Here is a 25,608-nt window from a genome sequence, read left to right on the forward strand (position 1 = left end):
TTTTGGCATTTTACTGCCAATAGACTTGCCACCTAGTACTATATTTATTTGCTATACCTGAGTATAGAGCCCTAGAAGCAGCTGCCATTTTAGCTTGGTCTTGGTAGCTTCCTGCTGCAGTTATAGCCGTTGGAAGCTCAGATCACACATTCCTAAGGGTGGGGGAAGTGAGTTCTTATGGGAGGAGGGAGCAAGAGAAGGGAGGGAAAGAGGGAGAGTACTGAGCAGACTCAAGCCACAAATCTGAAGGAGTCCTAATAGAGAGGAAGTCTGATACCAAAGAACATGTTCCCCAAAAAAAGGAGACAAGAAATCCTGTGGGTTTTTTTTTTATAGAAGACTCAGTGCAGCATTTCTGTGAGTGCTTATGGCTGTATTTACACAGACCTTTCTGATAAAGCTTACTTAGTTTTTACCTTTCCTTCTCCTTTAAGCATTGCTTTTTAATAGTTCAAAGGCAAAACAGGCCATCAATAAATATCGAGATAGTGAAGTAAAATTAAAATAATCATTTATTAGGACAAAAAGAGCAGACTAACTTGTTTCATGCCTTGTAGGGCACTTACTCATAGGCTCTACATACCACATATTTACAAACAATTTTGAATAGAAAAAAAACTCAACATTCAGTCTTGGAAAAGACTTTTCAACAACAACATAAATTGTATTGTTCCATTCCATTCCATTTTTTTTACACCTTTTTCAGTTTGGGAAAAATCTGAAATTATTTTATTACTGTTACTTTCTTGAATTGCACAAAAAAATAGCAAATTTGCATTTTAATAAATTTGTTCTTTAGTACAAAGTTGATTGTTCAATTGCACTTGTTGTCAATCCTTATACAAAACTGGAGGTGCCTTCAGATGAAGTTTTCTTCACCCTCTATAAATCAACTAGCTGTGTCTTTTGGACAAAATTTGTTTTTTTTTTCAACTTTAGATACTATGTTACTATAAAAACATTGACACAATAGTCACATGACTTGTTCCAAAAGTATTCACAGCAGCAAATAAGAACTTTCTCTAATTAGCATTCAGGCAACAGGACCAGTTACCACACTGCTCCTTTACAAGGTAAAAGCCATATCAGTAGGGCCACTTCTGATTGTTCTACAATCAGCTAGTTTTATTTTTTGTTTCCATTTATGTTCTGCGGAGTATGATGGATTCTTTGTAAATAATGAAGAAAAACAACACAAACACAGCACCAGGGGAGGGCTGTAGTTTATTTGCACAAACACATTACAATTGTCTCAGTCTGGCAAGATTTATCAAAAGACTGACTACTTGCTCTTTAACTTCCACATCTGGATATTGGAATAAGGCTGTAATATCCTTCTGAAGTGGAGATGAATCTCCATATAGCAAATTAAAAAGGCATAACCATGGCCACTTCCCAGATGCTTTGAAAGGTTTGCTGCGAATATCAGCACTCTCACAAGTATTTCTCTGTCAACGCGGCTGTCAAAGAGAGAGGTAAGTGACTGTGATCCCTGTGAAGACATATAATATGGCTGAAAAGTGCATATTTTAGCAACTTATCACAACTCATTCTATTTTCTATGTATCTGTATCTAATGAATATTTAATGAAAACTGGATAATGACAACTCTAGTTCACTTAAAAAACGGACACCGTAATCTAGCAGTTTCTTCACTATACTGGGGCCCGCACATATGCAGTACAGTGAAAATGCTGGCTTTTTTGATAAAGTTCGGCTTTACACTGCGCTGGCATAAGCGGCGTGAGGACAGAAGAAGAAGAAAGAGGTACCCCGGGCAGGGTTCTGCTAACAGGAGCACTGACCCTATCAGGTAAGTGATTACAATCACTGGGGGTGTTACCTTTCCTTCTCCTTTAAAGGTACTTGTGTCAAAATACACTACTTGCACCTCCCTGTAGTTGTTCTAAGCACTACTGTGTCTATCCTGCCTACTATTCTGAACTACACAAAAAGTCATCTACTGATGCAGGGTAGTCCTTGAGCTACCACCACCTTCAGGCTTGCAGTAATGAACTGAACTATAGAACTACTTGTCAGTTATTATGTTTTATACAGTGGAAAAATATTTGTGAAGTGCTTTTCAGAGATCATTCAGTTTTCCCATGACTCCCTGTGCAGGTTACAGTCTTAGGGGCACATTTACTAACCCACGAACGGGTAGAAATGAGTCCGATTGCGTTTTTTTCGTAATGATCGGTATTTGCGATTTTTTCGGCGTCTTTACGAATTTTTCGTTACCAATACGATTTTTGCGTAAAAACGCGAGTTTTTCGTAGCCATTACGAAAGTTGCGTAAAATCTGGCGATTTTTCGTAGCGTTAAAACTTGCGCAAAAAGTTGCGCTTTTTTCGTAGCGTTAAAACTTACGCGAAACTTCGCACCTTTTAAGTTTTAACGCTACGAAAAAGGCGCAACTTTTCGCGTAAGTTTTAACGCTACGGAAAAATCGGGCGATTTTACGCAACTTTCGTAATGGCTACGAAAAACTCGCGTTTTTACGCAAAAATCGTATTGGTAACGAAAAATTCGTAAAGACGCCGAAAAAATCGCAAAAAATACGAAAAAGTCGCAAAATGTTCGTTTTCAAGTCGGAACTTTTCCAATTCGGGTCGGATTCGTGGGTTAGTAAATCAGCCCCTTAGTGTAATTTTAAAAATATGGTACAGGTAAAACAAACTAAATATTAGATATTGAAAATGGTCAGCTATTTCCTGCAAATAATTTTTTTAGAAGCCAACATCTAAAAAGGCAATCATGAGAATTACACACCTACTTACTACTTACCTTAGCAGTGAGGAGAGTTTGTGTCATGGTAGGATTGGCAGACAAATTCACAAGAACTTTTAATGTGTAAATCTGAAATAAAAAAAAAATAAAAACAAGAATAACTAAGAAAGGCCAACATGACTCAATCAATCAGTCAAGGTATTTTCAGCACTTTGCTGGGGTTTTTTGTTACAAATACAAATATTGGGTATAGAAAACATAACCTGCATTGTGTATGGGTTTCTCCCTTAGCAGAATAGTATCACACAAAACACATAGTACATATAGATTGTAAGCTCTTGTGAGTCGGGCAATCTGATGCTAATTTTTACTTCTGTTTAATTAAAAAATTCATAAGAAATTATGATAACTGTAACACACATTAAAGTCAGCAGATACTGTTACCCCAGCTATAGACAGTCAAAGTGCTTTAAAATAGGCCTATATCACATGTTTTAATGACCAAACCATTTATTGTCTTTAGGGATTGAGTAGGAACTTACTTCACTTCCTATGGCAAACAGCCAAGTGGAGTTTTTCACATTCCTCTGGGTCAATAGAAATATATGGAATTTGGGCAAAACAGACCTATAATATGGGTCAAATTTAGCCCCCAGAAACAGGGTACAGAACACTACTCTGACTGTACCATAAACATACTGATTTTACAATGTATTACCCTGTGTCATGCTGGTTATCCTAGGAGATCTAAAAGCCCTTACTTCTTCATTTGAACATAAGTTTCCATTTTTGTGTATACATATTTGTCCCACCACATAATGCCTATATGAGACCCATCTTGCCTCTACATCCTGTCATATCATTTTGGGGGTGACAGATGTCATGCCTCAAAGGAAATGCATGCCCCATCTGCCACAGCCTACATGTATGTGAATATCTGTCCGGAGATATGTATGACCCTGAGAGCCTGGCTTAATCCTGCTATAAGTATTACAGGGAAACTGGTAAGGTGGACTGGTTATTGTTCATAAGCATCTGTAATGTGGGTTGCACATTGCTGATGCCTTGAGCCCTTTTACTACTGGGCCTGCCATCCTCTGCAACTTGCTAGGTTAGCAATGCCCAAAATGAGCTATTGTTTGACATATATGGGTATGTTAAAACCATATGCGTTGACTATATGGGATCATTATGTAAATACAGTTGCTAGTGATCTAAATCACAATCTAAACTATATTTGACATCTATATTTGACCATTTAGGGTGTTTAATTGTTTGTTCTGTCACAAATCTGGTTTACTTGACAAAGGTTCTTGTGTGGAACCCAAAAAGTTGGATAATTAAACCTCACTTTTTACTTTTGATACTGCTTTTTGTGCAAATTAATTTTTTTTAGTTTCTGTACTTACCAAGTTATTTTGGTATTTTTTCTGATAAAAATATATACTTTGGCTTATGCACACAAATGGTCATATGTAAATACAAAACTAGTAGAAAAAAAAAATCACAAACCATACCTGGATAATGTTGTTCCCCTCTGCAAGCAGGTACAAAAAGCACGGCAAGTGATCTGCCACCATGTTGTGGTAATTATCAGTAACGGACATGTTAATTATCAATCTTAGACCAGCCAGCTGAACTTCAGAATTTAGGGAGGATAATGATATGGCACTACATGTCTGATTAATGTAATCCTGAGTATAAAAAAAAACCATATATGCATTTAAAAGAAAAAGAAAGATAAAAACTAAGTAAGCTTTATCAGAAAGGTCTATGTAAATACAGCCATAAGCACTCACAGAAATGCTGCACTGACTTCTCTGTGAAAAGATTTCATGTGACTGTAATTCCTGTGCCAGAGACACGCAGCTCTCTGCTGTCTCCTCTCTCCTGCTCCCCCCTCCCTCAAGAATGCTAAGAACTCACTCCATCCCCCTTAGGAATGTGGATCTGAGCCAATCAGCAGGAAGCTGACACATAGTCTAACTAACTGAGCATGTTCAGTTGGTCTGGGTGTCTGTGCAGGAGTGAGGCATTATGGGAACTTTCTTTACACAGCTCAGCGTTTTTTCTTCCTGTTTGGCTTGGCTTCTGATCACCTGAACAGGTGAAATATGTGGAGACTTAAGGGCACTATTGAGAGAACTGAAGGTATGCCTGCAGCTTGAGATTAACTCTTTATTAACCTTTCCTTCTTTAAAAATATTGGCCAGAATCTTCATCTTAAAAGGGAGTGAAACAATAAAACAATACATTTTCTATTACACCAAAAAAAGCATGTCTTAATATTTTACAGAAAAAAAATTAATTGGACTGTATTTAAAGCAGAAAATGTGTCACTCATGTCATTAGCCTAAGGGTAAGTGCTAAGGTATGAGACATGAGTTACTGTATACAGATTTCCAATAAAGGTAAAATCCACATAACCAATACAGGCATGGGACCAGTTTCCCAGAATGCTCGGGACCTGGGGTTTTCCGGATAAGGGGTCTTTCCATAACTTATCCTCTAAATAATCACAGGCTTGTTTTGTCTCCAATAAGGATTAATTATATCTTAGTTGGGATCAAGTAAAAGTTACTGTTTTATTATTATAGAGAGAAAGAAAGGAAATCATTTTTAATAATTTGATTGCTAATAAAGGAGTCTACGTGAGATGGCCTTCCTGTAACTTTCTGGATAATGGGTTTCTGGATAAAGGATCCCCTGCCTGTAATAACAATTAGACAAAAAGACAAAGGTCTTTTCTTTATCCCCATGTCTGATTCCAGTGTCATATTATGAAGAACATAATGACAGTTATCTCTATATGTAAGATACCAGCAAGATGCCTGACGTAGTGCTGGGAATCCGTATTCTCACTGGTCACTTCTCTTGCATTTATAATATGGTTTATGGTCCGTAGAATGCTTATTGGTAAATTTTCTTGCGTCTATAATAATGTTTTTGACAGCTTCTATAGCAAAACTTGGAGGCACAGTGGGACAGTGTTATGATTGGGTTTACAACCCCTTTAAAATGCACACAGGAGAAATATTAGCATCATTTCCTAGAGCAGGATAATTTTCAAACTGTTTTAATCATGAAAAATCTATGTTTCTTGTTATAATAATAAAATTACCAGTATGCAAACCCCCACTCTTTCCCTTTGTTGTGACTGTTTTGTTAGCAGGAGTTTATTATGCTAAGGGTTTACATGTGTACTGGAAATCTAATTATTTACCTCACAAGGAACCAACATTGACTGGCTTCAATTTCACTATTTGACCCATTTAGATCAAGAAATAACAAAAACAATAGATTTTTCAAGATTAAAACAAAAAGGAAAAAATTATGTTAAGCGCACATCCTAAGCATTCAACTTATGTTGATCAAGGATCTGTACACTTAAAAATAGTTACAGTTGCAACAATATATCACTTTATATCACTTTAGTTATGTCCAAGCACAAGTTTATATGTATATTTTAGTATAACGGTTCTCAAAGATCTATACTAAAAGTACGTGATAACAGGATATGGTATCCTTGGATCCTGATAACGGGGTCCTTAGACCAAGCTGCACATTGTACATGCCTTCAAGCTTTGTGACCCTTTCTCTTAGCCCCAGTAACTTGTCCAATTTGGGGAGTCAGTATGTAATTAAATATTTAGGCTAAATTACCAGATTTGCTTGTTTGTTAATGTATCGTATAGATTGTAAGCTCTACGGGACAGGGACCTCCATCCTCTAGTGTCTTTGACTCTTATCTTATTGCAACTGTAGTAATTGTAGTAAATGTAGTATTTCATATAGGAATACAAACACCTAAGTAAATCACCTTAATCAGTTCTTGATTTTGTACATTCATGCTAAGGTTATTCAGAGCATTTAAAGCATTCACTTTAATTTGTTCACTGGAGTCCGAAAGGGATTTGGCGATAATTGTTATTCCACCCAAACTGCGAATGATATCCTAGAATGACCAGAGATGACAAGCGTTATACATGTATATTAGTATATTAATTCTGAGGGTTTAAAAAAATAGTCTTTTTTACCCAGTTTCTTTTAAATTACATGTCTTTATATATATATATATATATATATATATATATATATATATATATATATATATATATATAGAATTATATATATATATTATAGAATGAGTATTCTAAAATATCAAAAGTGAGAACTATTCATTGCGCTTTTTTCCAACTTTCACACCACAGCATCCTTTCAGCTTAAATTATACTAGACAATTTTTTAAGATTTACTTCAGTGTAATGTTTTCATATTTTACATGTCTTTATATAGCATAAGGAGATTCCTACAAAGATTTAACTGCATGAGTATTCTAAAACTTTTAAAAAATTGCAGCATTTAGCCAACTTTCACACCACAGCATCCTATCAGCTTAAATTATACTAGTCAATTTATTAAGTTTTACTTCAGTGTACTGCTTTCATATTGGACAAGTGCTACACTTACATGATTTGCAGAGAAGGCAGCACTGTTACACAATGTTATAAGCACTTTTTCTTGAAGTGAGGAGTCTGAGCTGGTCACAAGAATATCAAGAAGGTTTGCAAGATGATGAGGTTGCAGATCACTTACTGATGCTGAGACATTTTCTGGTTTAGCTGCGTAAAACAGAGTAAGGTACAAGTTACCATTTATATCAATAGCATGATTGAAAATCGCAATGAATTCTTTCCCCAAAGCTTTAAAATTAGAGCTAATTTTGTATATAGTAGAACCCCCGTTTTACCTTTTATCAGTAAAATCGGGTTTCACATGCAAATGCAAAAACAAATTACTGATATATATGCAAAAACAAAGATTATGTTAATTTAATTGCAGGAAGAAACAGTAGATTGTTGTAATTCAGATGCTACAATCATCCTACTTATGTTTTTCTAAATGCTGCAGCCAGTTTATTCAACTGGATCTTTAGAAATGCATGCTTTTAAAACATTTGCATACCATTTTCCTAAGGGGTCTTATACATGAGTGCATCTTGCTGTATTTGGCACTTGCATGCACCTGAATAAGTACAGACAGATCTGGAAGAATGGGCTGTTTTTCTTCCTGCATTCTCCTGCAGTGGAACTTAGGCGAATCCACCTCAGAGGAATGCAGGAAGAAACACCCGTGTATTAGATCCCTTAGGGCAAAGGCACATGGTGCTTATATCCACTTCTCTCAGAGCTATGTTTTTCAGTCAAGCTAACAGAAGTGGATCCACTTGCCTAAGCTGCACTGTGTGCCTGCACTAAAAAATACAGTACCTGCCTGAGTGTGGGCACACAGAGCGGAGCGGAGGTTGGCCTGAAAAAAGTATGCTTTCGTGGCCTATACCGGTACCAATAAAACTGTATTGGTCCATGTATTTCAGGTAGACTATCCGGACTGACATCTTGGTATCATGGATATCAGTGAGTTTGCCAAACGGACAAGTTTAAAAATGTCGACTGACAATGCATTGTGTTGTCACTGCATGGTGCTTTGGAAGAAGAGAAAAGTAGATGAGCAGCAGAAGATGAGATATTCACATACAGTATCAGCTACTAAGTGGCGACCTTTAAGTATTGTTTGAGGTTCTAATTTTATCATTTTTATAAAACATTATTTACGGAGATACAATTTCTTCTCCCAAAAAAGCACAATCCAGCAATATGAAGGGTCATTTTACTTGGATCTATTATGTTATTTGTTTAACGTGGTCTTACTGTATGTATGCTGGCTGGACCACCAAGAATATATAAATCTATCTGAATAAGCACAAACGCTGTAACTGCAATGATTACAAGGAAAGTAGCCACATTATTATTAGTGCAATGGGTAGTAAAGTATTAATATACAGCTAAACAAATTACATAGAAAACAGAAGCCAATATTTCTAAAATATTTTAAAGTCTTTAGACTTTAGGGCTGAATTTAAAGAATCTGCACAGGTCAGTTTATCCTGTGCAGTATATTATCTTGTCCAGATAAACCACAGAGAATTGTTCCATATGAAATTATTTCCATAAATTACAAGGATTATGAAAATATATTTCTCCTGAATAATATAATGCTTTGGTGTAACTGATATGGATAAATGGACATTCTGTGAGACACTGCATACATTGGTCCAAAAAAATATGTAACCCTTTCTTGGCACACTCACTTAATTTTGGGCTGTAACAGGAGAATTTGTTCTCTTGGACTTTAAAGATACTGGGAACTGGGATTTAGTGCAGTGCCTCCACCTAGTGGACACTGAGGAACACACCTCAAGGGACTTTCCACTAGGAATAACCACACACAGTTTTGCAGCAATATCAAACTTTATATAACTGTTGAAAATGGAAGTAAAACAACTTTATGGATAACTGATTATCCTGCTCTGAGGAACCTGTGCAGTCTATCCACTGCTGGCACAGTCAGTCTATATAGGTGCCCAGTCCCAACTTGGATCCGGATAGACCACAACCCTTTTTGTCAGTTCAGTCCCTTCCCCAGGAGCTCTTAAGTCCCCCCAGGTAGCGCTACCTGCCCCAGAGTACCTTCCCCTATGGAAAGGTGGCTGCTCCCACGTAGCAGGCAAACGAACAATACCTGTTCTCACCAGGGGACACAGAGATTCCACAGAGGACTTTGTACTCTCTCACAGCAGACTCTTATCCTTTCTATCTGAACGCACAACACTTTGTACTGGCTGCTCACTCTGGATCTCTCTTTCAACACTCGCAAAAACAACAGGGGCTCCCTTTATCAACTTTGGGCCCGCCCCTAGAATTTTGGCTCCAAAACCTTAAGCACACCTCTTCCCAGACGCGCACTGCGGCATCCAGCCAATCGGGTCCCTCCCCAGTCTGGATGATGTCACAGACTGAGAAACAGGGGACAGAGTTCTCTGATCCCCTACAAATATATGTAAAGGGGAGCACAAGACAAAGCTCAATAATGCTGCAAACAGTGCTTTTATTGCTATGCCAGACACAACATTTTGGGTCCCTTTCGTGCCCTTTATCAAGTGTGATCAAAACTTGATAAAGGCCACAAAAGGTGCCCAAAATATGTGAAAGAGTGAAAGCTGATACATATATTATCCATTATTGCCTAGAAGATTAAAGGGTGTTCACTCATTCTATACGTCTCTTTTAACATCATCACTATAACCAGGAAAAGGTTATTAGCCAGGATGGCAAGCAGTACTTACCTACTATTTGATTGTCATTAGATAAATGGCTTTTGAAGATTTTCTTTTGCAGTTTGGCTTGCGTACCTTTGCTATACTAAATAAAGTGCAAAAAAAGCCCACACAATTGATTGCAGCACATTACTTACTTAGAGCCCCATGCAGATCACGGCCAGGCACTTTTTCCCTGGTCCTGCTTGCTCCCTTTTTGTCTCGATGCTTCTTTTTTCTCTGCCGAGCAAACAACATCCTGTAAGCGCAGTAACAGATCCCGGCCCCAATGGCCATGCCAAGAAGACTCCTAACAGTGGCACTGAACCCTCGCCCTACCATGATCTCAAAACTCTTGCCTGTCAGTAAGTAGCGCTTTGAATGTGAGGCAATTTGCGTGCAACACTGACACTTCCGGCTCTACAAACACGTGTTTCAGTACAACATCCCGTTTGTGCAAGTATTCACCTGACAGGCACTAGTTTAGCAATAAAATCGAGTGACCACTTCTGACTACGGAAATGTTTACTTGAGTCCATTCTGCGCATATGGATCAGATAAAATTCGTAATCGCTCAGAACCATTTTCTTCTGTATTCATCCGCCTGCACCAGCCTCATAGGCGGGACTGTGGCTGTGAAGGGGTGGGTATTTACTGTTTCTAAGTTACCGAGCAAAGGGACGCTTGTGCGTAAGAAGTACATTAAGAAGTTGTGGGGTGCTGAGAGTGAGCTCCGATAGTTGAGGCATGGCTTCACTCCGCAACGCAGATATGCACCTGAGAACTTATATCAAGCAGCACTCTCTGCCTGAAATCTATGAGGTAAATCAAATACATGTCCGCCCAAAAACATATGTAGCGTAATGAAAGTAATTCTGAGCAACTTTTCACCTGTTAACATGGAAATGGCAGGACCATATATTCCACTTGTGCTGCTATCTGGACAATGGACAGGCCTGGCAAATACCAGAGGGGCTGCTTCAAATGGGAAGTTTTGCAAAAATAGCAATGTAATATGTTTTATTCACACTAAAGAAACTTTCTAAATATCAGAAATTCTGTACCATTTCTGAACTAATCAAGTTACTCTTCACTACCTCCTTTTCTGCTTCTGTCTCTCTTCATTCTCTCTTCATGCAGGAGGAGTCAAAATCAGATTTGACAGATCTAATATTTTTTTTGGGGGGGAGGGGGAATTAATATTTCTTAGCAGATGTATTAAAGCTCACCCAAATAACTGATTCTAGCATTAAAGAAAACCAAAATAACTGATTTTTGGCACATATTCTGCATGTTGAGGGTCAGGATTTCTGGTAATGGCCATCAAAATTTTTTAGTACTTTAAAAGTTATTTGTTAATGTAATTGCTATAAAAAGCAGCATTTGCCAAACCCCTGGTTGTTAATTTTTAACAATGTTGCAAGTGCCAGGTTCCTCCAGCAAGGCAGGTCTGTAAAACCTGCTGGCGTTTGTTACATTGTTTCAAACACCAGAGCCACCAGGGCAGAGAATAGAAAGGACTGGCAGACACTGCTTTTAATACCAATTATATATACAAATAACTAAAAACCATTACAAATATGTAATGAATGTATATTGCAAAGTTGCTTAGAATGAAGTTTTTGTTTCCTTGTGCTGCCCGGTGCTAACATATGATAGTATGGCAAAACCGGTAAAATCACCACGCAGCACCACTGCATATTAGGGTTTGGTTAGTGGGCAGTTCATTGGCGCCCCAGGAACACCCATAGCTTGCACATTATTCAGATATGTACCAGGTTCAGAGAAGCACCAGGGCCTCAAGGCATTGGGGAGCTTGTCACTTAAAGATAGTAAGTATGGGGCTTGTTATGCCTAATATTGTAGGAGAAGACTTTCTTTATGTTAAACACACATTGGCTAGTTATCACCTAGCTATAGTTGATTTATAATTTATCAGTGTCCAGTATCAGTCCAGTATCGGTTTTCTATTTGTCAGAAAATATTAAGAGGATTACTACATATGGGAAGCTAACAAAGAGCATAACATAGTAAAAAATATACAGTATGTATAATGAGAGTTGTAATGTATCTACATAATAAAAAAATAGTGTAAAACAATTAGTAATTCCTGGAATACCCTACTGGGTCATTTTCTTCTAATTATTTTACTTTAAAATAATATCCACTTATAGTTTATACAGGGTCAAATTAAGTTTACATTTGTAGTTAATTGCTACTACAAATGTTTTGTTATGACTGCTTACAGTTTTGTTTTTCTTATACAGGCTCTTTTGTGTGGTCTCTTAGTCATGTGCCCTGAAAATCCACTTCAGTTTTTGGAACAGAAGATCAAAGAAATGCTGAAGAAGGGTCACAACGCTCTTTTATGGTAACCTTTTAAATATAATCAGCTTGAAAGAGTAGAGGAAGAGGGGTAAGATTTTTATCTGACTCTGTTAATTGCCTGGTCCCAGCCCTTTTTTACCTTTATGTTCCTAACTCTTGGTCCTCATTCAGGCATTAAGGCTGCTGTGTAGCACCAAAAAAAATAAATAAATAAATAAAAGGCCCCATAGCTAGATCATATGGTCATCCAAATTGAATAGGTGATGTTGCCCATAGCAACCAATCAGCAATTAGTCACCTACAAGTTAAAAAAACAAAAGCAAAGATCTAATTGGTTGCTATGGGCAACATTGCCAGTGATGTTGGCTTACACACATAATAAATATGCTATTCAGTGTAAGAATGAGTTAATGGAATGGTATTGTAATTTCTTCACCTGTGTAGATTAATGCAGTGGAAGAAAATCCAATAAACATCCCTGTGTGCCACTAGCCTTAAGGTGGCCATACACGAGCAGATCCGCTCGCTTGGCGATGTCGCCAAGCGAGCGGATCTTCCCCCGATATCCCCACCTACGGGTGGGCGATATCGGGGACCATTTAGGTAAAAAAAATAATAATCCGATCGTTTGGCCCTGGGGCCAGACGATCGGATTATGTGAGCGGCAATGGGGCAGTCGGATCGGGGACCGCATCAACGAGCCGATGCGGTCCCCGATCCGACCAGATTTTCTAACCTGGCCGATCGAGATCTGGCCAATTTCAGGCCAGATATCGGTCGGCCAGGCCGCTCTGCTCTCCCCATACACGGGCCGATTAGCTGCCGAATCGGTCCAAGGGACCGATATCGGCAGCTATAGTCGGCCCGTGTATGGCCACCTTTAGGCTGATGATACATGAGGTTAGTTGCCCGTGATTAATCTTCTCTAGCGGTGGTGACTAATCTTCTCTAAATGCTTTCATAGTTAAGTTGGGTTAAAAAAAGTCTATCAAGTTCAACCCTTCCACGCAAAGCCCAGCGCACCATTCCTCTAATCTAAAGGAGTGGCCTCTGGTGCATCATATTTATTATCCCCTCTAATGTACTTGTACAGAGTATTAATGTCCCCTTGTCCCACAGAGTAGTAATGTTCCAGAGAAAGCAACCCCAAAATTGGGGAGTCTAACCTCATAGTTAAGACCAGTATAGTTGCGCGTCTTTGCACTCTCTCCAGTTCATTATCCTTCTTAGGTACTGGAACCCAAACTGTACTGCATACTCAGAATGAGGCCTTACCAGAGACCTAATAAGAGGCAAAATTACTTTATTTGCTTTAGTAGCCACAGAATGACACTGCCTGAAATTAGACAACTTGTTATCTACAAAAATCCCCAGATCCTTCTTAGCTAAGGGCACACACTACCATTTAGTGTGTAACTCATATTTATATTATTTCTACCAAAGTGCATAACTTTGCACTTTTCAACAATGAACCTCATTTTCCATTTTGCTGCCCAAAATGGCAGCATCCTGCAAAAATAGAAACAGTACTTTTAATGCCCACTTCCAGGGCATTAATAAATAAGTTAAAAAGCAAAGGACCAAGGACTGACCCCTGCGATACTCCACTAACAACACTGGCCCAATTAAAAAATGTTCCATTTACTACCACTCTCTGTATTCTATCCTTCAACAAGTTCTCTATCCATGTACAAATATTATGTTCCAGGCCAATATCTCTGAATTTTATCATTAACTTTTTGTGTGTACTGTATCAAATGCTTTAGCAAAGTCCAAGTAGATGACATCCACTGCCATCCCACAGCCAGGGTTTCTGCTCACCTCTTCATAAAAGGCAATTAAATTAGTCTGGCAAAATCTGTAGATTTACGTAGACACATGGCGATTAGTCACCCCCACTTTTTAAAAAGTCGGTTGCGGTGACTAATTGCAGCAACTTTCCTGCCATAGGTTAGAGCAGTGCTGTCCAACTTCTGTGGTGCCTAAGGCCAGAATTTCTCTAGCATACATTGTGTAGGGCTGCAAATAGGAGCCAGTTTTGAACACTCCCCTTTTTTAAACAACACCCACTTCAAACCACACCCATGTTATCACAATGGTGGCAGCGCAGCAAAAACCCAAATGTTTGGTCCTCACTGCGGGGATATCAACCATCATTCATATGTGAAAGAATTTTATTATGTCATATTAAATCCATATGCCTCCTCCTCCCCTGTGGATAGCACAGCAACCCCCAACACATAATTACACACCTTAGGTACCATTTAATGGCTATTTCCAACTGCTATCAAACTCCCAGAACCCCCCCTCACCTGTGTGTGCCATACTCTGCCTGCCCTTAGCTGCTTGTGTGTGCCATACCCTGCCTGCCCTACCCTCCTGTGTATGCCATACTCTGTCTGCCCTTAGCTGACTGTGTGTGCCATACTCTGCATGCCCTACCCTGCCTGTGTGTGCCATACTCTGCCTGCCCTTTGCTGCCTGTGTGTGCCATACACTGCCTGCCCTATGCTGCTTATGTGCCATACTCTGCCTGCCCTATGCTGCCTATGTGCCATACTCTGCCTGCCCTATGCTGCCTGTGTGCTATACTCTGCCTGCCCTATGCTGCCTGTGTGTGAAATGCTCTGTCTGCCCTATGCTGCCGGTGTGTGCCATACACACAGGCAGCATTGGTCAGGCAGTACATACAATGACACAATGCTGGCACTGCTCCTACAGTCTTAGTTGTGAACAGGTGAACAATGTGGGTGCTTACAGTCTGAGCCTGAGGTGTGAACAATGCAGGGGGTGAACAATGCAGAGATTAAAAGGTGTGAACATTACAAGAGATTACATGTTTAAACAATACAGTGTGATTACAGCCTGAATCTGAGGTCTGAACCATCCAGGGGGCCAGTTAAAAATTTCAGTACTGATTTAAAGTTTACACAAAGGTAAACCATCAAAGCTGCCAGACAGGTGGGGGGCCACACAGAGGTGGTTAGCGGGCCTGCGCAGAGTCGCTGTGCGTGGCAACTTTTTTAAAAGTCTTGGTGTGTCTTTGCCCTTATGCATAAAACTATGCTGGCACAAACTCATAGTATTGTGATTTGTAATATATCCTACCCCCTTCCAAAAGCTTTCCTACCATTGATGTCAGACTAACAGGGCTATAGTTTTCAGGATAAGAATGGGATCCCGTTTTGAATGACGGCACCACATTAGCGATTCGTCAGACCTCAATGAATCCTGAAAATTACGTGAAGAAGTTTACAATCACAGAGCTAAACTCATTTAATGCCCTGGGTTGAATACCATTGAGCCTTGAACCTTTGTTTACCTTTTGATATTTAAGTCTCTTTTTAATTTCTTTAACTCTTTTACTGCCAACGACGTATGGGATACATCGTGGCAGTAAAAGGGCTTAAATGCCAACGACGTGTCCCATACGTCGTTGGCATTTAAGCGCTGCTCTCTGCAGCGGCGGCATGTGCTTCTAACAATGACAGCCCCCCTGGGCAATGTGCCAGGGGGGCTGTCATGAGGGTCCTGCGATCGATCGGGTTGCAGGACCCTCCAGGAAGCAGCAGACGCGATCGCATCGCGTCTGCTGCTTCCTGCTTCCTACTTCCCCCCCAGCGCCGGCCCAACTGAAGAGGATCGTGTCTTCAGGACAGGTAAGGACTTTTTTTTTTATTCTTGCATTTACACACTTAGACACACATTTACATACATTTATACACACTTACATACATTTACACACACTTACAGCACACATTTTAGCAATTTTTTTTTTTTTTTAATTTTTCACACTTTTATACACTCATATACACACTTACACACTATCACACAACTTTTACACATGTATACACAAACACTTTGGGTTTTTTTTTTTTTTTTTTTTCATTTTACCACTTTGTTTTTAGTTTATTTTACCTAAAAACTGTTTATTTTGACAGCGTGACTATTAGATTAGATATTCTGACCACTAATTACACTGTCATGTGACTTATTTTGTTGTTTCACTGATTTGCACAATTTTTGTGGTTTTATCACATTTTATCCCTGTATAAGTGTTCCTAATCTGTTTTTAGCATAGCTTTGCCAGGTGTAACTTTGGTATACAAAAATAACTTTGCCTATTTTGAATTCATCAGAATGTGTACTTTCCAAAAATATATGGTTTTCTGGGGGTCTCTGTATAGTTAGGGGACGTTTCGGCACATAATACGCTGACAGGGGGCTCTGTGTGCAAAAGCTGAGTTGGCAGGCGAGAAATCCATATGCGCTATTTTCGTTTTGGGGTCAGTACACACCACAGACTTTGGTATATCTATGCATATTGGGCATCAAACTGTTCAGTAGATCTTAGGTGTTCCTATTTGGGGTGACTTGCCTTTGTACTCAAGAAATTGTGTGAGATAAATGCGGCAAATTGCAACATTTTTAGGCGATTTTCTGAAATGTCATAAAAACCAATAACTTTAGGAAAGCTTTGCAGATTGGTACTTTGGTGTAGAAAGGACTCTTTACCCTTGTTGGATTTGTCAGAATGTGTACTTTCCAAAAATATATGGTTTTGTGGGGGTCTCTGTATAGTTAGGGGAAGTTTTGGCACATAATACACTGTCAGGGGGCTCTGTGTGCAAAAGCTGAGTTGGCAGGCGAGAAATCCTTATGCGCTATTTTCATTTTGGGTTCAGTACATACCGCAGACTTTGGTATATCTATGCATATTGGGCATCAAACTGTTCAGTAGACCATAGGTGTTCCTATTTGGGGTGATTTGTCTTTATCTGATTTTTATCAAGAAATTGTGAGAGATAAATGCGGCAAATTGCAACATTTTTATGAGATTTTCGAAATGTCATATAAATCTGCAAACTTAGGAAAGCTTTACAGCTTGGTGCTTTGAAGCAAGAAGAAATGTTTACCCATTATAGATTCGGGGGAATGTGTACTTTCCAAAAATATATGACTTTCTGGGGTGAGCGTACTTTTTACTAGCTTTATCCCACATATAATGATGTAAATGTGTTGATTTTGCAGGAGCTGAAATGACAGAAATGACAGTACATATGGGGGTATGTTCCCATTGGGGCCCCTACATGCCACATACTTAGGTAAACCTATACATATTGGGCATCAAACTGTTCAGTGGACCCCTGGTGTTCAAATTCAGGGTGTTTTATCTTGGTAACTAATGCTATGTGGGAGATAAGATGCTGCAAAGTGGAAGCTTTGAGGGGATTTTTGGAAATGTCATCAAAATTGCTAACTTTAGAAAAGCTGTGCGGCTTGGTACTTTGGAGTAGAAAGACATGGTTACCCATTTTAGATTCGGGGGAATGTGTACTTTCCAAAAATATATGACTTTCTGGGGTGAGCGTACTTTTTACTAGCTTTATCCCACATATAATGATGTAAATGTGTTGATTTTGCAGGAGCTGAAATGACAGAAATGACAGTACATATGGGGTATGTTCACATTGGGGCCCCTACATGCCACATACTTAAGTAAACCTATACATATTGGGCATCAAACTGTTCAGTGGACCCCTGGCGTTCATATTTAGGGTGTTTTATTTGGTTACTTTATGACCTGTAGGAGATAAGATACTATAGACTGGAAGCTTTGAAGCGATTTTTTAAAAAAATCACAAATTCTGATAAAAACCAATAACTTTAGGAAAGCATTGTGCCTATTCTGTATTCCCCAGAATCTGTTCTTTCCAAAAATGTACAATTTTCTGGGATAAACCTTCTGTTAGTGGAATTTTTGGCCTTGAAATCTAAAGTATGCAGCTTTCTGGAGTAGTGCTTTGGAAATTTGGTAGTGTACTGCTGGGAGTTTTTGACCTATACAAGTGAGAAATCTCCATAAAACTATATATATTTGGTATTGGCACGTTCAGGAGACATGGGACTTTCCAAATCAGTTGTATATTCGTGCATAAAATAATTTTTGTTTCTAGTATGTGTGATTATATTATGGAAAATTTGATTTTTTTTTGCATTTTTAGACATTTAGAAGCCTATATCTTGTTACAGAATTGGAATTACACAAAAATTCTACCATATTTTGAAAGCTTAGGTTGTTCTGAAAAAAACGATATATTGTTTTCCTGGGTAAACTAAAAGTCCCCCCGAGGAAAGGCCCCTAAAGTGAAACAGTGCAAAATGTTCAAAAACTGTCTGGCAATACAAGTTCCGCTTTGACCAAAATGGCTGGCAGTAAAAGGGTTAAAGGACATGGAAAGGCAAAGTAACTTGGGGGTACCAAAATGTTAGGCACCCCCAAGTGACTTTAATCGCCTATCTTTTACCCCGGGCTGGTGCCCCTGTTGGGAGAGAACAGCACCAGCCCGGGGTAGTTGCAGCGCTTCCTTCTTCCTGGTTCGCGAGCGCGTGCATGCGCAGTACAGTGAAAAGCCGAACTTTAACAGAGAAGTCGGAAGGGAGGAGGAAGCGCATCGCTCCAGGTACCCCGGGCTGGTGCTGTTTTCTCCTAACAGGAGCACCAGCCCGGGGTACAAGGTAAACGATTAAAGTCACTTGGGGGTGCCTAACATTTTGGCACCCCCAAGTGACTTTGCCTTTCCTTGTCCTTTAAAGAAAATAAGAGTTCAGAATTTTTGCTTTTTCCCCTGTTCTCATCAACCGACTGACTCCCCTGTGATAACAAGGGTCCCACCTTTTCTTGCTTCATTTATTTTACTATTTACTTATTTAAAAAATAATTCTGGATTCATTTTACTCCTGCTGCAATAACCATTCCCATCTCATTGCTTGTTTTTTTACATGCTTTATTGGCTTCCTTGTGCTTGATGAAAGTGCAGCTAACTTGAATTTTGAACATTTTTTCTTACCAACCTTGACACTAACACTTTTATCAACCCATAAAGGTTTTGCTTTGCAATGTCTCTCCTTGCTTACAAGGGGATGATAATGACATATATACTTACACAACATTTTTAAGATATATAATTTTCCTTCTGTGTTTAACCCTGTGAAAATCCTTTCCCAGTTAATATGTTGCAGATATACCCTTATACTGAGAAATATTGCACATCTAAAATTTTAGTCACTCCCTTATAGAGCTGTCTTTGCAACATAATCTCGAAGGAGACCATGTTATGACCACTTTTCTCTAAATGCTTACCCACATAAATGCTAGAGATAAGTTCTGCTTTATTAGTTATTACCAGGTCCAAAAGAGAATATTTTCTAGTAGGTTCTTGAACTGCCTTAAATAAAAAGTTGTAATTTAGCATGTTTACAAACCTGCTAACTTTTTCTGCTTGGCCACCCCATTACTTCAGTCAATCTCTGGATAATTAAAGTCGCCCATAATAACAACTTGACTAGTTGTGAGTCCTCCTAAATTTATTATAGCAGCTGGGCTTCATTCTCCTCATTTATACGGAGAGGTTTAAACCATACACCAATGATAAGTTTCTTTGTAACCTTAAGCCCTGCTGAAAAATCTACCCAAAGGGATTTAACACCCTCCCCACTGCTGTTCCTGGTAAATGTTTTAGCGCAAGGCTTTAATTCTGGTTTTACATACAGACAAACTCCTCTACCATCTCTAATCCCTATATCCTTCATAAATAGGGTGTAACCATTTAAATTCACAGCCCAGTCACAAATTTCATCCCACCAGGTCTCAGTGATACCAATTATATCATAATTTTCAGAACATGCAATAAGCTCTCCTAATTTACCTGACAAGCTCTCCTACCAAGAAGAACATAAATTGCCAGTAGGAAAACATATGCGTTGTTTTGGCTTTCGCAAGGAAACTTCAGGCAACTTTGGAAATCTGAGGCAAAACATATGTATTTTCTACCGCCAATTTACATTATTGCCAATATGAAAGCATTAGAAGAGATTAGTCACCACCAATAGAGGAAATTATTTACGGGGCGACAAATCTCGTGTGTCACAGTTTTTAAGATCTCAAGAACTGGTTTTAGTAATTTATTTTGCCAGATTAAGCATTCAATGTCATTAATTATCCAACAGGGATGCATTTATAGAAGAAGCAAAAAAACCTAAATTTAAGGCAATGACAGGAAGCTATCTAGAATATCTTTTTGGAAGAGATGAAGATCAACTGGTAAGTAACAGGCGGCCCTGTATGTCTTACATCTTAGTTTCAACTTCTCTTTATTTTCACTAGAGGGTGCAGTCACATTTTAGTTTTGTGTCTCAAATTTATATAGCAATCAAGCATTTAAAGCATATAAACTGGAAGATTTCCATTTCTTAATTTTCCTATATTTTATATTGCAGGTGTCTTCAGAATTACTCAAGAAAGCTTACTCATTTTATATCAACAATCTGCAGAAGCTGTATTTTAAGTAAGTATTGTACTGCTTGACAAGCTTGATGAATTACAAAGTACCTTAAGAAATGTTTATTGCTAGCTCTGTATAAGTGTCATTTATTTATAGTGCTGTGATCTGAATTAAAAGCATCAACACCACTGCACATTTATGCCTTTTTGGATTATGATCTGTTAAAATTATATGTTCCCTCTTATAAATGCAGGAGCACCAAACAAAGCTCCACTGACATTTATATAGTTATATGGCTGCATGCAGGGACTTGTGTTTATATATGTAGCACACCTGAAAGAGCGTCTAAAAGTGTGATACACTGACAGTGTACCCCTGGGCTGTGGGAAACTCCCAGAACTCCCCACACTGTATAATGATATTATTTTATCCCTTTACTCTTAGATAGATTGTCAAGGTGTGAAAATAACAGCAATCCAGGGGTTGCTTCAGACAAATTAACTTCTTTGTTATCCAAAGCAGGCTGCTATCCAGCAATTGTAACAATTATAAAAGAAATTTGGTACTCACTCAATACTTTTCCCAATTGATGGTACCCCTCACTGGTGAGACACATCTAATAAACTTCCTCCTTAGAAGCAGTACTGCCTGTCTTGGTGATCCTACACTCAGCAGAAAAGGGCTTGCAGTGATATCTTGCTCACAGAGCAACCTTTCTACCCTAAGCTAGGCCACTTATGTTCCTGTGCTAGCGGTCTTTACACCACAATGATACTAACCCTCTATCCTCCTTGTTGGGGCCTTGAGATGCCCTTCTAAATAGCCTAATTCTGCCTCTCGCTCATAGAGCAACTATAACAATGCTAACTACTGCTATACTTTCCTTAACTATTCCTTTAATGCGTATAGCTAGAGCAGACAACCCCACTCTGCTTCCCTGCCCTTGCAGAATGCAGAGCAGCACTGATATCTTTCTTTCTAGTCTGGCTGGCCAGCCGGGAAAGGATTCCTGTACACAGCTTCAGGAGGAAGAGGAGACAAGAAATGAAGTCAGCTGCACAGAACCGGTTATTTAAAAGAAACTGTAAAAAAAAAATTTTAATTGCAAATATGCTTCTTTGTAAGTTTACAATCAGTACATGCAATGTTGTTTTTTGCCTTTACATCCCCTTTAAAAAGATACCTGAATTAAACTACTTTTTATATACATTCATATTTTAAAGAATAGTTTTTTTGTGTCAGTATCACTTTAAGATCCACTTGTTTGGGAAGGTTTTATTTTGGAGCTCAAATGTACACACGCTCCAAGGACTCATCAGCACATTAATGCAGTCCTCTCCAGACAGCCTTGGATAGGCCTTTTTTATCCAGTGATTGACATGAGGCTGCCAAGTGATTGTATTTTAGCCCAATTTGTCTGGGATTTTCAAACCTGCGTTTATGTAGTTGTGCCACTGGGCAAGGTGGAATCAGTTTGTATGCTGAAGAACACAGGAAGATGTAATTTTATGACCTTTCTCAAACTAATAGGGTTTACAGTTGCAATATCATTTTTGTACTTTCCAGTACCAAATATCATCAACAAAATATAAGCTTTGTGCTTGTATTTAATAGGTGGCCATCAGAATGATTCCAAGTATAAGGGGTGTCGGATAATCCGGCCCCAGAAGAAATTCCTACTAGCTGTTGCCTATAAGATGTTTAAGTTTGGTATCAGTAGGAAGCTTGTGATCTCCATATAACCTGGAGGATTGAACCTAGCTCCAGAAAGTCTTTTTTGAGTGGGTGACTGAGAGGAATAGGTTATGTGTTTTCACGCAAAATTCTATTTTTTGTTCACAAATCGCTTTGGAAACATTGATAACAGTGTTTATATGCAGAGAATACACCCTGTGTGCCATAACCCTTAAAATATAAGCTCATCTTCTATTTTCACCCACATATACAAACTTACTTTGTTGTCAAACCATACCAGATGCCCCTATAGTTATATGGAGTCTACATAGGTGGTGTCATTGCATTGTAAGGTAAGGAAGCCTGGACAGAGTGAAATTTATTTATCTACACTGGGCACATTTTCCCGGACAGTAACTATGTCAACTAACCTAATTTTTGCTTACATTGTTTTAACTGCAGCTGTTTGAGAATTCCTAAATTGATGATGTGTGATGTTGCACTCTGACAACAGACCTGAAAGTAGCAACATATTGATAGATTTCAACACTCTACCACAGTAACACAGTAGTGTAAAGGCCCCCATACACGGGCCGATAGAAGCTGCCGATATTGGTCCCTTGGAACGACTCGGCAGCTTATCTGCCCGTGTAGGAGCAGAAACGAGCGGGCTGGCCGACCGATATCTGGCCTGAAATTGGCCAGATATCGATCGGCCGGGTTAAAAGATTCAGTCGTATCGGGGGCCGCATCGGCTCGTTGATGCGGCCCCCGAACCGACTGCCCCATTGCCGCCTACATAATCCGGTTGTTTGGCCCCAGGGCCAAACAATCGGATTTTTTTTTTTTAACTTCAAGCTCCCTGATATCGCCCACCCGTAGGTGGGGATATCGGGGGAAGATCCGCTCGCTTGGCGATCTCGCCAAGCGAGCGGATCTTACCGTGTATGGGGACCTTTAGTTCCTGAAAATTTTCTTTCCAGCAACAGCAGTCACAGATGCATTATAGGCACTAGGTCTTCTGTTGTCTGTGAATATTTTTACATAGGCAACCGACTTTTATTCACATGATGGCTTTGAGGCTACCAAGAATATTTGACCCATTCGTATGTTTGCCTGGCTAAAAGTATGAGTAAATCAGTCCATCTAATTTAAAACAACCTCTTTTTATCCAGGGTACAGTATTTGTAATATTTGCTTGGAGTCCATCACAGTACTACTTAGTGTATGAAATAAGGTGACACTGTATCTTACAGATGTTGGTTTGTTGGCTTAAAGGGGGGGTTCACCTTTAAGTTAACATTTAGTATGTTACAGAATTACCTATTTCTACAAAAATTGCAATTGGTTTTCATTATTTATTTTGTATAGCTGTTTCAATTATTTGCCTTCTCTTCTCTGCCTCTTTCAAGCTTTCAAACGAGGGTCACTGAGCCCAGCAGCCAGAAACTATTCCTCTGTAAGGCTACAAATGTATTATTATTGTTACTTTTTAATACTTATCTTTCTATGTGGGCCCTCTACTATATTCCAATCTCTTGTTTAAACCACTGCCTGGTTGCTAGGGTAAATAAGACCCTAGCAACCAGATAGCTGCTAAAATAACAAATGGGGAGCTGTTGGACAAAAAGCTAAATAACTGAAAAACCATAAGAAATAAAAAAAATGAAGGCCAGTTGCAAAAATTGCAAATTGTGTCAGAATATCAATGTCTACATCAGTAATCCCCAACCAGTGGCTTGTGAGCAACATGTTGCTCACCAACCCCTTGGATATTGCTTCCAGTGGCATTAATGGAGGGGCTTACTTTTGAATTCCTGGCTTAAAGGCAAGTTTTATGTATGTTGCCAGTCTACACTGAGCTTCCAAATAGCCAATCACAGCTCTTATTTGGCACCTCCAGGAACTTTTTTCCTGCTTGTGTTGCTTCTCAGCCCTTTTGAATGTGGCTCACATGTCAAAAAGGTTGGGGACCCTAACCTACCCTTTTATGTCTATGGAGTTGAATTACAAGATTATGTTCCATGCTTTCAGTGGTTGTCTAAAGAGCTAATGAAATATTTACCTAACTTTTTCAGTGCATGGATAGAATACTGCTCAATGAGAAAAGCAAGGAAGCAGGAGCTGAATCTCAAACTGCAGGTTGCAGATAATCATCACGCACACACATTATTACGATCCATAGTGAGACAGTGGGATTATTGGGTGAAATATCGCAAACAACAACAGTCAGGTAAGTTTTATTTGTTCTGTTCTTATGCCCTAAAAGTTGTGCCATCTTATTTCCTTTCACTAATGTCAAAGCCCGTTGATTTTTGTAAGAAAAAAATACTCAGCTGCCATTTACATTAGTGAAAGGAAATAAAATGGCACAACTAAAGTAGAGCAAGCAAAAATTAACTTTTTATGGGGTTTCACTGACACACTTCTGCTTGGTTTTAGCCTAGTCATGGTGGAGGGGATTAGAGTAAGGGAATTCTGGAAAAATGTATTTTTATCCTAAAACTACATGATCCTTGGGTTCCAAGAGCAATTAATACATAATAAATGGTTGCTGTTTTCATGCACATATCTATTAATACAATTATAAATGTATTTAAAATGTTTTAAAATGTACATATATTTATATCTCTGGGTCTGTTTTTCATTGTATATAGCAGTTTATTGCAAGGTTATTCCATAGAATTGATTTTATATATTAAAGCATAGCACTTCACAATGCTATATATATGCAGTATGTATATATACATATATGTATATATGTTGATTAAGTATTCATTCCGAAGGTATTGTTGTCCTTTAAACATTGTCATGAGAATACAGATTTTAAAGTTTTGCCTAACAAGAATGTGTAATAATATGTAAATTGAGTGAAATTCTGGAAAATCTCTTTTCCTGCTGGCATAGAGGAATTTCCTGGTACATTATGCATTTGTATTTGCTTTCTAGCAAACAACAAAAGCACTTTATTGCTTTAATACAGGGAATCTAGTTATATGGTCAGCATAAAAGCTGCTGTCCCACACAAAAAAATTTAATGGCTCATTATCAGAATATCTGATTAACAGTTACTACACTGTTGCTTGCAAAGCCTGTGGCTAATGTAAGGCTAATGTCAAACAAGGATGTTGCAGAGAAAAAGCCCAACCGCTAGTAAATGGTTTGTGGAGGATAAGGGTAATGGGGCACAGGGCTGTTTTGGGCACTTAACTTGTCACATTTTTAATAGCTCAGAAACTGTAGCACCTGAAGCAGCCCACGATAGACCAACAGTACAGTCACTTGACATGTACTCTTACTAGTGCCTGTTAGTAAATAGTCACATGAAAAAAAAAATTGATGGCTGTTCTTGCAACTAATGCCTGACAGGAATGAGTGCTTGTAAAGCAGTTGCAATGTTGGTTTGTGGAAAACAGTTTTAGGTACTGTAATGCC

The 25,608-nt window shown here is 38.8% G+C and overlaps 2 protein-coding genes across 4 annotated transcripts in view; one reads left to right on the top strand and one right to left on the bottom strand.

Moving 5' to 3' along the window:
• Positions 1-494: 494 nt before the first annotated feature.
• On the bottom strand, positions 495-10,256 carry armc10 (armadillo repeat containing 10). 2 transcript variants are annotated; one of them, XM_002933103.5, is made up of 6 exons: positions 10,045-10,256; positions 7,201-7,352; positions 6,551-6,685; positions 4,248-4,424; positions 2,788-2,859; positions 495-1,492 (listed from the first exon to the last, which is right to left on the bottom strand). In XM_002933103.5, the coding sequence occupies exons 1-6, from the start codon at positions 10,226-10,228 to the stop codon at positions 1,283-1,285; spliced, it is 930 nt and encodes a 309-aa protein (XP_002933149.3). In that variant the 5' UTR covers positions 10,229-10,256; the 3' UTR covers positions 495-1,282. The 2 variants fall into 2 exon arrangements, with proteins under 2 accessions (XP_002933149.3, XP_031754884.1); XM_031899024.1 differs by having other exon boundaries at positions 1,367-1,460; positions 10,045-10,246.
• A 306-nt stretch (positions 10,257-10,562) lies between these two features.
• The window catches only part of fbxl13 (F-box and leucine-rich repeat protein 13), a 115,261-nt gene continuing 100,215 nt past the window's right edge, over positions 10,563-25,608 (top strand). For both annotated transcript variants that reach the window (XM_002933102.5, XM_031899022.1), the window contains exons 1-5: positions 10,563-10,708; positions 12,154-12,257; positions 20,225-20,318; positions 20,495-20,562; positions 24,252-24,406. In XM_002933102.5, the coding sequence (XP_002933148.2) occupies positions 10,634-10,708; positions 12,154-12,257; positions 20,225-20,318; positions 20,495-20,562; positions 24,252-24,406 (496 nt within the window). In that variant the 5' untranslated portion in view covers positions 10,563-10,633. The remainder of the gene's footprint in view (positions 10,709-12,153; positions 12,258-20,224; positions 20,319-20,494; positions 20,563-24,251; positions 24,407-25,608) is intronic.

The sequence above is a fragment of the Xenopus tropicalis genome, chromosome 3 (genome assembly GCF_000004195.4).
Source record: "Xenopus tropicalis strain Nigerian chromosome 3, UCB_Xtro_10.0, whole genome shotgun sequence".
Taxonomy (NCBI): domain Eukaryota; kingdom Metazoa; phylum Chordata; class Amphibia; order Anura; family Pipidae; genus Xenopus; species Xenopus tropicalis.